Genomic DNA, 13,244 nt, shown 5'->3' on the forward strand with positions numbered 1-13,244 from the left:
ATGCTTTGCCCTGTTTAGTAGATCTAGCCCCAAATGACACTTTAAATGGCATGTTTCATTTCAACGTCTACCAGTAAAGTCTGATAGTACCACCAAACGCAAAAAGATGGATAAAACAAATGCTCTTTTTTGTGTCTATCATCTAACAATACAAGGCTCCAGACAAAAAAAACCCCAACATAAACCTAGAGTAACTGGTTCATTTCAAATTAGACATGAGCAAAAAATGACTCGTGGATCTGTGAGGGGAATTCAGTAACGGCTCTGAACGACTTTTTCCCCCTCACAATTCTGACTTTTTTACCTCGCAATTGTGATCACAATTCTAAGAACAAAGTAAGAATTGCAAATTATAAACTCGCAACTGCGAAAAAATTGTCACAATTGCAAGTTTATATCTCACAATTCTGACTTTTCCCCCAGAATTGTGAGATATAAACTTGAAATTGCAAGGAAGAAAATTCAGAATATTGTGATTAAAAGTCTTAAAAGTTTTTTCTATTCCGTGGCGGACACAAGCTTCCATAACTGACTGACACAAACTAGTCTGGCCCTGTCCCACAACACCGGTCTTTCTACAAGTCCGCAGTTTTGTGACGTAACACCGCTTTAGCTGTCGGGAACAAGTTCGAGTTTCGGCAAAAGTGTGCATCAAGGGTAAATATAGACCGCAAAGGGGGCGCCCACGAGCACCCTTCAGAAACAAATGGGACACCATCAAGGGGGTAACCATCGACCGGAAGTTGAAGCCGGCCGGGTGCCGCCATGTTGTAGCAGAACTTCACTTGCGTTAGCATTTCCATTGACTCCCATTCATTTTGGCGTCACTTTGACAGCGAATAACTTTACATCTGAGGCGTTTAAAGACTCCATTTGTCCATTATTTATTTCTAAAGAAACACGACAATGTATAAAGGGCTCCATTACCTTCTATGTTACATTATGGCCCCGTAGAAACAGTTTTGTAAAAATAGGCTAACGATTGCGTCATAACCACTCGACTCTCTGTCGCGCTGTACAGAAATGACCGTACAGACAGGAGGAGAAGCTCGCAGGCAATCGGGGGGACGTCCCGTCAAGGGAGAAGCCCATAGATAATGAGCCCATAAAAGCAAAGGAATACTTACTCCTGCTCACTCACGCCAAAGAACTCTTTGCTCAAGTTCCCCGTCTCTGCAAGATTAACGTTGGCAATTTTCACGCACAGCTACTAGAAGAGTAACGTCTGTCAGACAGGTTGCTCACGTCATCAAGCTTAGTTTGAGTCGGTCTGAGTCTGCGCGTCAGGAACGGAAGTGCTCAGAAATCGCTAAAAATGGGCTTCAACTGTCTCAACTGAGTTCCAATGAGATGGCTCTGTCCACTTCTTATACTGTCTATGGACACCATACGGTCTCGTGGACTTCACAATCCGACACACAACAAATCACACCACAAAACCGCAAGTGCATTTGAAGTGTCACGTGTGCCTCTAAAGCTAAAAGAACCAGTTAATAAGAGTCATTCCTTCGTGAATTGGACATCACGGCTGGCACCGCATTCGTAATTGGTTTTAGAAGACACTGGCGAGCATTTTAACAAGATGACTTCTGTCGAAACTGCATACGGACGCCACAAAACGTTCCCGACTAGATTTTAAATTGCTGTTGCAAATAATTGTTTTGTTTTGTAACAGTCTGGAGCCCTGCCATAGACATTAGGGGGTGTAACGGTACACAGAAGTCATGGTTCGGTAACATTACGGACCTCGATTTTGGGCTCACGGTTCGATGCATGTTCGGTACATCTAACTTACATGTCCGCCCTCATTTCCAGGACACGCATATTTCATTACCAGACTGTAGTTGTAAGACTTCCACGACACAAATCGGCACATGATTTTGTCTCATTATAACAGAGAACTTAAAATACTCCATAATTTATGGTCATACGAATAAGAGTAAGACATAATTCGTGTGTGTGTACATTCACAATAAAAACAAAACATTGTGCTTTTGTAAAATAAAGAAAACAAACAGGATGCCGCTTTCTGCCGTCCCAGTTTCCTTTCCGTTAAGTTTGAGGAACGCGTCACAAAAATCAATCGAAACTCAGCTACTTGCAAGCTCTTGCGTGCCATCTGAACTCTTGTTTTGGGTTGGTGCGTCCATAGATATCCATAATAAAGGCTAGATGTCTCGTCCGTGTTGCTGGCCAATGGAGGTCGACGTCCGCACCTGGCGGCCATCTTGTCACAGGCAGCTCGCTCACTCGTAACTTTGTGTTTTAATGGTGCATGTACTTTTTAAATAACCATAACTTGCTCAATTTTTTTACCGATTTTCAAACGGTTTGGTTTGTTATAAACGTCAAAGATGTAGTTATGACACTGCATACTTATGAATAATAAGTGTATCAATAAATAATCCAGAATTATAGCCACGTTAATAACGTTTGTAAGAACCCAAACCGTTTGTAAATCCCTCAAGATTTCACCGAGATAAGAGTATTTGTGTTCGTGCTGATCACTCATCTTACATCAGGCACCACAGAGCCCGCCAGAAAGCTTGCCTGTGACAAGATGGCCGCCGGTGATGACAATAGAGACTCCGCCGTAAGACATCTAGCCTTTATTATGGACATCTAGCCTTCATTATGGATATCTATGGGTGCGTCAATCATCTCTTCTTCTGCTCTTTTTCCTGTTAGCAAACAGCGTTGCATTATCGCACACGCCCCCTTCTGGACTGGAGTGTGATCGCCTGTGACTGACTGTATTCGTCATCTGACTGTATGCACCAAAACGTGACGTCCGTACCGTGACGGTTCAGCATCAATACATGTACCGCTACATTACTAACAGACATATATCATTAAACTGATCAAATTCTCTCAACCTGGTGTCATCTCTTTTGATAAGTTGATAACAAGCACAGCAAACCAGAAATTGTTCATTTGAATTTTTATTTTATTACAAACAAAACAAAACAAAAGAGAGAAAGATGCATTATTAACATGTTCCGTTCGGTGTGCCGAATGTTGATCACAACAATGTCACTGACTGTCTGGAATCACAACGTACACAGTAACGCTTAGCAGGAAACAAACAAAACGCAAGAAAAAAAATGAAAAGACAGAAATCAAAAAATGGACAGAAAGTGCTTGATTTGACAACTCTCCCAAATAATACCAAGCACTGAAATTAAGGACATTTCAGAACTGTACTGGGGACTGAGGCAAATAAATTAACATTTCAACTCGTGATATCTCAGAGTTGAGGCCTAGCTATAGGGATATACAGAGTTCACATCTGCTGATTAACCCTTTACAGTTGTATATTTCCATTTAAGGCGATTACATTACAAGGCTTTGCATTTGTAGGAGCCAAAGGTCATAAAGAAACACTGCGGAAGGAATTTCATTTGCTGATTTGAATATATGCATTCATATGTTTTCAATTTCATGGTTACATGTGATCCACTGCATACAGGTTATTTGTTGGCAAGCCCCGAATCTAGATACAAGCGAGATGTCCGTTAGATAGCAATGATATCAATCGTTACGAAGTCCGCTCAACCTCCTCATGGAATATTATTACAAGAGGTCCGCTATGGAGAAATGTCATGGACCAAACATACAATGCATCAATGTTTCGACTGTATTTTTTAATTTTTTATTATTATTATTATTATTTTCATTTGGTAGAAGCTTCGCAATCGTAACATCAAGGACAACATCAAGAGCAACAACAATAATCTTAGTTGTAATAACGAGAATTAAAAACAGGAGAACACAATGAAACCGAGTTTAAATACGCAAACAATATCAAAGAGCTCATAAAAACAAGTAGAAATGTGAATAAAGGATGGGAGTGAGATGTGTTTGAATGAAAGAAAGTGCGGGTGTAGTGATGGGGGCTTGACAGAGAAAGTGCAGGACTGCCAGACGTGCTTCAGTGACAATCTTGAACATTATTAGAGAGGTATGAAGATGAATCCTCTTCACCTCACCGTAACACAAGATTAAGGGTCAATACTTAAAAAGGCAGGGAACTCTACATATCAATGCTTGATGTCCCAATATAAGGCTAAATAACTTCATGACAAACATGTCTTTTTTCCCCAAGACCATATTGCAGCCAATACTGTTTCAATCGAACATAACACATTACTTCCTTACTGTCGTGGTAGGTTATAAACTTTACCTCGTGTTTTACTGTCCTCTGAAAGATGCAGGAAATTGGCCAGGGTACTGCTAATCATTTTTTCCATCTTAAAAAAAAAAAAATGTATATCCTCCCAAGTCAAATCATCATTATGCTTAAACCCCCATGTCCTTAAAAGCATAGTCGGCCCCAAATGAAATTTCTGCTGTTCCAAATCTGTTTGACTCTTTTGTAACAAAATATATTCTGATATATATTTTTGACCATATAATGAAAGTCAATGGGGTCCAAATGTTGGAAACTCGCTGACTTTCATCATACGTACAAAAAAGAGTTCTTCAAAATGCCATTTTTTGAGTTCTGCGGAAAAAAGAAAGTTAAACAGGTTTGGGTTGTTAATGATGCCTTGATTTTCATTTTGGGGTCAACAGTCCCTTTCAGACATTAAAATTAAAGTGCCCCTATTATGCTATCATTAAGGTACTCAATTGTGTTGTGGAGGTCTCCTACAATATTGATATATGATTAACATGCATCCAAGGTCAAAAAACACTATCATTTTTCTCATAATTGACATTGCACATCACCTCATTTTCTCACAGTGTCTGAAACGGTTCGTTCGAAGATTCAGTCTCTAAACCCCTCCTTTCTCGTCCTTCTGAAGTGCAGCAAAGTGGATTCTCAGCGCTGAAACAGCGTCTTCTCAACAACACGAACCAAACTCTTCCAGTCTCAGCTACAACTAGTGTTTGAGGGTCAAAGTAGACGTTGTTCACGGACAGCCAATGAACACCATAGACTGGCATTATGCAAATGAGTTACATTGTTACGTAGGTTTGTAGCAGTAAGACTGGATTTGCTGACGACTCGTTTCAGCAGTTCAGAATCGATTCTTTCTTTTAGGAGACAATCACTTTATTTGTCGTGCATAAAACTTTGCAAATCTTTTACATTCAAAAGCAGTTATATTACACACTGCATGAAAAGTGATATTCGAAAAAGCATAATAGGGGCACTAAAGATTGCTTTATGGTTCATGGCGCTTCAGAACTGTCACGCTAGCTTACGATGAGGGTTTTCTTGAAAGACTGCACTATGCTAGAGTAGGCACAGCTCGATGCACAGGCATTTATCTTGACTAAACCGTGGACCGTGAGTTGCATGCTGTCGAAAAAAACGAATCACTGCGGGTGATGTGAAGCTATTCCACATACATGCAGCTTCATGTCTGTGTTGACGGGCGCTGGCGAGATTACGGGACTTCGGATGAACGTGTGAGGCTGATTTGAGACAGATAGCTATGAGAGGAGAGGAAATAAAATGTTTGTGTGTGTATGTGCGCACATATGTATTCGTGAGGAAGTAACCAAAGGCGAGCGTAAGCTCTGCTGAATTCAGAGTAGCTGTAACTCGAGGTGTGGTGAAAGTGCTGCTGTGATACTGAGGGTAGTCTGTTCATTCGTCAAACTGCATGTGTGCATTCAGGAATAGTCGTGTTTACGTTTGCATGCAGACGTCCTTTGACTGAGTCAGTGTGTGTGTGTGTGTGTGTGTGTGGTTAGAGAGGTGCTGGATTCAGTCGTCGATGCAGATCACCTCCCCGCTGCGTTGTTCCCGCCGTGCCATCAGAAACTCTACCTCCCTCTCTTTCTTTACCGACATGGGGGGTCCATTCAACACTGTAGGGAAACAAGCAAACAGGAAGAGAAGTTAATGATCTGTACAATAATTTGCTTTTTTTGTTGAAATCAAAACAGCAAAAGTTAAATCTGACCTTCCAATCTTATTATTATAATTATTATAAAATTTTCCATTTCTCACCGGCTCTGACTTCCCCTTTCCATCTCATTGGGTTTCATTCACTAACCATGAATATGCACATACTTGAGTGGAAAGAACGTGTGAATGTTTTTACACAGAAATCATGATTCATCCACAAGCTTCTTTCTAAATTTAGGATAAAGTTGTTCCTGAATTTTAAATTCAGTAAAAAGTCATTTATTCGCACTCATCCCAAGCATGTACTGTGCAGGGTATTAGACTGAGGAAATGGATAAACGTACAGTATGTGTAAATGATGGGCTTGTACACTATTATGAGTGAATTTGACCCACTGCCTTTTCTAATATTCAGTTTAGAAAGCAGTGGTCAGACTTGATGAAGAGGGCCGATGGCTCACTCCTTACCAGACGGGAACTAGAAACCTTTTGAATTTCAATAGTTTTAAATGCGAAGAGTGAATTTATGTATCACAACAATATAACAAAGTAAGAAAAACTTTCATAAATTTTAATCATAATGTCTGAATATTACATCTAAAGTTGGCATGAAAAAAAACCCCACCCTATCTTTTTTTTGTGAATGGATGTTATAAATCTTATTGTGAGTGATTTATCCATGTGTACAAAATTATATATATTTTTTTAAATCAGAACAAAAAACAAAAAACGATAGACTTCTCTCGGGTGACTTATTTCCGGAATTCTCCATTATATTATTTTAAAGATTGCTAATTTAGTTTTGGAGTCTCCTACAACAGGTCTACATACATCAAAGGTAAAAAAACACATACATTTTCTTATAATATACATTGCACATCACTTAATTTATCAAAGAGTCTGAAACGGTTCGTTCGAAGATTCAGTCTCTCCAAACCCCTCCTTTCCGAGAGCTACTCTGCTCTGATTGGTCAGGCGGTCCAGTCTGTTGTGATTGGTCTACTCTGCTCTGATTGGTCAGACGGCCCAGTCTGTTGTGATTGGTCTACTCTGCTCTGATTGGTCAGGCGGTCCAGTCTGTTGTGATTGGTCTACTCTGCTCTGATTGGTCAGACGGCCCAGTCTGTTGTGATTGGTCTACTCTGCTCTGATTGGTCAGACGGCCCAGTCTGTTGTGATTGGTCTACTCTGCTCTGATTGGTCAGATGACCGAGTCTGTTGTGATTGGTCTACTCTGCTCTGATTGGTCAGACGGCCCAGTCTGTTGTGATTGGTGTACAGCTTACAGCGCGTGTCGGAAATGAAACGGCCATTACCATATCTGAATTTCAGCTTCAGATCTTCCTCAGCACTTGATACACAGTGATACGAAGAGCAATGTTTTTCTCTGTCGCTTTTTTACGTATCAATACATGCAAAGTGGATTCTCAGCGCTGGAAACAGCGTCTTCTCGACATGAACAACACAAACCAAACTCTTCCAGTCTCAGCAACAACTAGTGTTTGAGGGTCAAAGTGAAGACCATAGACTGGCATTATGCAAACGTCTTACATTGTTACGTAGGTTTGTAACAGAGAGAGACTGGAATTACTGACGACTCGTTTCGACAGTTCAGAATCGATTCTTTCTTTTAAGAGACAATCACTTTATTTGTCGTGCACTTTGATCTTTAAAACTTTGCAGACCTTTTACATTCACAAACATCTATATTACACACTGCATGAAAGGTAACATTCGAAAAAGCATATTTGGGGAATTTTAAAACCCGCCCCACAATCAATTGCAAGCTCGCAATAACTTTTGTGTGCATCTCAAAATCCAATGAACAACCAAGTCCCGCCCTGCTTTTTTTATTTTTTGATAAATCATTTCATGGATGGATGTCATAATACGGAAGAAAAGATCTGTCGCTACTTCCATTTCACCAAGACTTTAACAGTGTAATTTAATTATAAGTGTTTTTAAAGATTAACAAAGAAGCCTGAGAGATGCTGGAAAAGGTCATCTAAGTGTAAAAATAGGGCAAACGAACGCGCACAAGAATAATATATTATAAAATCGATAAAAACGACTAATATGGAACACTACATAAAACAAACAAAACATAAAACCACATTGTGCTTCATTGTGGTCATCCTTTAATGGGTAAACTTGCATACAGTCAGAATATACTATATACCATACATAATAATAATAATAATACAAAACCTCATCTTGTATAAAGAGATATATATATGAGGACAACAGTACTGAGCATTTTAGTTCACCACACACAAGCACATAGTGAGTGTATAGTGTTTGAAATACTTTAGCTTCATTTGCTGTACTTGTAGATTTTTTTTTTTTTTTGCAAACTCACAGTATGACAGACATGATCGCTGCCATTCTTCAAGTCACGTATAAAACACAAACACCAGCCGGGAACATCCTAAAGTCTGATACTCGTTCTGGTGAAGGAACACATGAAGTGACTACAATTGGCTTACATTGAATGAGTGTCCAACGTTTAGTAAATGGGGTTATAGCATTTAATACCTTTGGTTTGAAGAATTAACCGCCACCCCACCACAAATTACAGGCTACATTCAAATAACTCCTGCTGCGATATCAACACTAATATTTGGCTACTATTCCTCTTGCGGAAGAACACACCTTACAGACGCCGCATCTTGATTTCAAGATATTTGTCAAAGTCGAAATGTCATCTCCTGGTTGCACAATATCCCGCCAGCCAGCTTGATGGAGCACTCGGGGTACCTGTTTTGTCTCAGGCCTAAACATGCAGCGCACTGAGAAAAGTTGCAAGATCTTCAAAAGAAACAATCCCTCTTGGCTTGGGTTCCTCACAATTACACAACCAAAGTTTTTCCAAGGACAATAACACCAGAGTCGTTTGTTGTGCTACAGGTTTTGGCTGAGATTAACGGTCTTGAGTGTGCAAAAAAAACTGAAATGTGTGCACTGGAACAGGCTAATAGTAACGCTTGAGTTCTATTATCTGATTAAGACTGGCACTGTTTCATAAACATGCAATAAGAGAAGAAGAATGCATGGCCTTCAGATGGGAACGCGTCTGGAAAGAGGCTGGAATGCGTTGAGGCTCCTTTACAAGGGGGAAATGCTGAGCTAGAAACCTGCCGAGTGGCTTTCATATCTCTGAGCGTTGTACTGCAAACTCCTGCAGCGTGAGCCAAGAAAAATAATTCATTGCTCAGATTCAGATCTCGGAGTGACTTGACTCTCTGCTTCTACAATCAACAACCTTGGAACTATCTGGCTCTCTCTCTCAGACTGTCTCACTCTCTTTCAGACACTCTCTCTCAGACTGTCTCACTCTCGCTCAGCCTGTCTCTCTCAGACTACTTCTTTTACCCAGACTGTGTCTCTCAGACTACTTCTTTTACTCAGACTGTGTCTCTCAGACTACTTCTTTTACTCAGACTGTGTTTCTCAGACTACTTCTTTTACCCAGACTGTGTTTCTCAGACTACTTCTTTTACTCAGACTGTCTCTCTCAGACTACTTCTTTTACTCAGACTGTGTCTCTCAGACTACTTCTTTTACTCAGACTGTGTTTCTCAGACTACTTCTTTTACCCAGACTGTGTCTCTCAGACTACTTCTTTTACTCAGACTGTGTCTCTCAGACTACTTCTTTTACCCAGCCTGTCTCTCTCAGACTACTTCTTTTACCCAGCCTGTGTCTCTCAGACTACTTCTTTTACTCAGACTGTGTCTCTCAGACTACTTCTTTTACTCAGACTGTGTCTCTCAGACTACTTCTTTTACCCAGCCTGTCTCTCTCAGACTACTTCTTTTACCCAGCCTGTGTCTCTCAGACTACTTCTTTTACTCAGACTGTGTCTCTCAGACTACTTCTTTTACCCAGACTGTGTCTCTCAGACTACTTCTTTTACTCAGACTGTGTCTCTCAGACTACTTCTTTTACCCAGACTGTGTCTCTCAGACTACTTCTTTTACTCAGACTGTCTCTCTCAGACTACTTCTTTTACTCAGACTGTGTCTCTCAGACTACTTCTTTTACTCAGACTGTGTCTCTCAGACTACTTCTTTTACTCAGACTGTGTCTCTCAGACTACTTCTTTTACTCAAACTGTCTCTCTCAGACTACTTCTTTTACTCAGACTGTGTCTCTCAGACTACTTCTTTTACTCAGACTGTGTCTCTCAGACTACTTCTTTTACCCAGACTGTGTCTCTCAGACTACTTCTTTTACTCAGACTGTCTCTCTCAGACTACTTCTTTTACTCAGACTGTGTCTCTCAGACTACTTCTTTTACTCAGACTGTGTCTCTCAGACTACTTCTTTTACTCAGACTGTGTCTCTCAGACTACTTCTTTTACTCAAACTGTCTCTCTCAGACTACTTCTTTTACTCAGACTGTGTCTCTCAGACTACTTCTTTTACTCAGACTGTGTCTCTCAGACTACTTCTTTTACCCAGACTGTGTCTCTCAGACTACTTCTTTTACTCAAACTGTATCTCTCTTCCAAAATGTCTGTCTGTTTCTGTCCCAGATTGTCTCTTTCGGACTGATTCGTTCTCTCTGATTCACTGTATGCTCTGAAATTTAGATTTTAAATGCCCCATTTAATCATTTAGTTTAAAGTCGTCACGAAATCAAATTTTACCATTCGTAGTTTTATATGTAATATTGTAGTGTTTATTATAAATGATTTATCTGTGCACTTCATTATTGTTTTTAAATAAATTTACCCTTATAATCTTTAATCAAATACGTTACCCTTCCCTCCCCCCTCGAAACGACTTATCTTCTCTTCCGGTCAAAAACTATTACTAGAGGGTGTGGCTATTGGGGTCTGTCTCGTTTCTGGCCCGCCTCTCAGAAACCGGTCAGTGTCACTGACAGCCACCAAATATGGTGTTTAGGTGCATTTTTGGTTGCGCTCCTCACGTCCTCTTTCCTATCCCCAAAACAACCTTGTCTGCGTGCCCGCTGGCTCGAATTCCTGCATTTCGAAGAAGGAGGAATAAAGGCGAGTTCGCGTCTGTGTGAACTTGACTATCAGCCGCCTCAGCTTGGTTCGCGGGAGGCTCATATAAATATAGGGTGATTCCTTCTGGAAAATTTGGCTGCTCGTCCTCGTTCTCATCGTCGGGTTCCTCAATTAAAAATTCTTCATGGGAGGGTAACGGTGGTGAGTCCGGTGGAGAGAAATCCTCCACAACTGACTGTAAACTGGCATTCAAATCTGCCTCCATTTTGTTAGCAACGCCCAACCTCCAACGATCCAATCAATTCCCGAAAGACGAAATCAAGCCCCGCCCTACATTTTTTTCTAATTTCAGAAGCGGTTTCACTCGGATACACGTCACAATAAGGAAAAAAGGACAATCTCAACTTCCATTTCATGACGACTTTAAATCCTAAATACAACACAAGTAAAAAATATTTTTAACAGAGCAGTAACTAATGAAATATAATTATGAGATAACATTTACAGGAAAGCTAAAATGATATTAACATATTACTAGAGTGGCATTGAAAAGTTGGGGGTCTAAGATTTATTTTTTTGAAAGAAATTCATATTTTTATTCAGCAAGGATGAATTCAATTTATCAAATGTGCCAGTAAAGACATTTATGTTATGAAATATTTATATTTCAAATAAATGTTGTTCTTTTGAACTTTCTATTAATCAAAGAATCCTAAATCAAATGTATCATGGTTTCCACAAAAAACTTTAAGCAGCACAACTGTTTTCAACAATGATAATGTTTCTTGAGCAGCAAATCGTCATATTAGAGTGATTTCTGAAGGATCATGTGCCACTGAAGACTGGAGTAATGATGCTGAAAATTCAATTTTGCATCACAGGAATAAATTACATTTTAAAATATATTCAAATAGAAACCAGTTAATTAATTTGTATTAATATTTTTACAATATTTCTCTTTTTACTGTAAACGTAATCAAATAAATGAAGCCTTATTTAAAAAATATAAAAAAAACAAAAAAACAACAACAACTATGTCTGGGAATAAGGGGTTAACATTTATATATTTTTATATTGTTATTTTTAATGCCTATAATGTTTATTAAAGCCCTCATTTATGCATATACATATAATATGCATAAAGGATATATATATATATATATATATATATATATATATTTGGCTTTTTCATCCAAATGAATCAAAGAAATAATTGTTCGTTAAATTGTTATTCCTACTCAGATCATCTGTTTCTCTGTCTTCATTTTAAACATCTCTCTCGGTATGCCACTTTCTCTGACCACACATTATCTGAGGGCACCAAGTTTTGCTCCTGCACACCAGCCTGCCTCAAGTCTCAGTCTCTCTATTTCTCGGTAAACCAGAAAAACATGCAGAGATGGCAGCTGGCCTCAGCGACCCGGCCTATCCAAACAACCAGCACACTCACACAATTAATCACACACACAGAAGAACCTTCTGTATCTTCACTCGTACAGTATCAAGCCCGACCGATCTCAACCATATGCACACTTAGCTTCAGTCCAGTGATAATACATGACCATGCACACACGCACACGCACACGGCTACAATAAAACGTGGTGGAAAATAAAGAGCTACTTAAGTGTCTCTCAAGTGTGCGTGCTTGCGCACACGTGGGTGTGTTTGTGCATTTTTGCAGAATGCAGGGAGTTCTCATACAACAGTCATGTACTGTATAAATGTCCTGCTGGGGATTGAATCTGGCTCTAGCACAACGCAGGAATTTGGTCGGGCAGGTTGTGTCGTGTGGACTTCTGACCCAGGATCAGCACGCTCCTTCAATAAGGCAGCTTGAGAAAACCATAAAACAGATCTCAGATCAGGTGCAAAGATATTTCTTTTCTGGACGGGATGCAAAAGATTAAGAGTCAGTCTTCATATATATGGAGCGGATTCGTGCCACTGTAACATTTCACAGTCCTGGTTTAGGAACGTAGAGAGTCCGTGGCTGGAGAATATTTTGAGAGATCCGCAGTTTCCAGAAAAAAAAGATAGTTCCACTCCACTGTGCCTCCTTTCCAAAACAGTTTGATTGGGTCAGGGGTTTTAATGACAGAAAACAAACTTGTGGTATTTGGAATCCTTCACTTCTGACATTGTGAGAGGCTGCATGGGTGCATGTGCGTGTGAGAGGGAGAGAAAGAGAGAAGAAAAGTGGATAAATGATAAAAGAAAAGAGAGATACTGTATTAAAGGGATGCAGAGAAATAGTGATTTGTGGCGGAATTAGGGAGGGAAGATTTCGGGCACTTAAACGAGCACTCTCACTCCTTCGGCCAAATGAAAAATTAATCTGCTGGGACTTCTCTCGGACCGACAGATGAAAGAAAGAGAACGGAGGGGGGCAAGGGGAGAAAGAG

The 13,244-nt window shown here is 39.9% G+C and overlaps 1 protein-coding gene and 1 long non-coding RNA gene across 2 annotated transcripts in view; both read right to left on the reverse strand.

Annotated features, from left to right (window-relative positions):
- Positions 1-2,926: 2,926 nt before the first annotated feature.
- LOC130077583 (uncharacterized) lies at positions 2,927-4,344 on the reverse strand. The gene is made up of 2 exons (XR_008805786.1): positions 4,016-4,344; positions 2,927-3,976 (listed from the first exon to the last, which is right to left on the reverse strand). It is a non-coding gene; the product is annotated as an uncharacterized LOC130077583 (long non-coding RNA).
- Positions 4,345-5,030: 686 nt separating this feature from the next.
- Positions 5,031-13,244, reverse strand: part of chd3 (chromodomain helicase DNA binding protein 3) — a 73,989-nt gene continuing 65,775 nt past the window's right edge. The window contains exon 40 of the mRNA XM_056242848.1: positions 5,031-5,823. Within this exon, the coding sequence (XP_056098823.1) occupies positions 5,720-5,823 (104 nt within the window). The 3' untranslated portion in view covers positions 5,031-5,719. The remainder of the gene's footprint in view (positions 5,824-13,244) is intronic.

This window comes from Rhinichthys klamathensis, unplaced genomic scaffold, assembly GCF_029890125.1.
Source record: "Rhinichthys klamathensis goyatoka isolate OS25496 unplaced genomic scaffold, OSU_Roscu_1.1 h1tg000760l_1, whole genome shotgun sequence".
Classification (NCBI taxonomy): domain Eukaryota; kingdom Metazoa; phylum Chordata; class Actinopteri; order Cypriniformes; family Leuciscidae; genus Rhinichthys; species Rhinichthys klamathensis.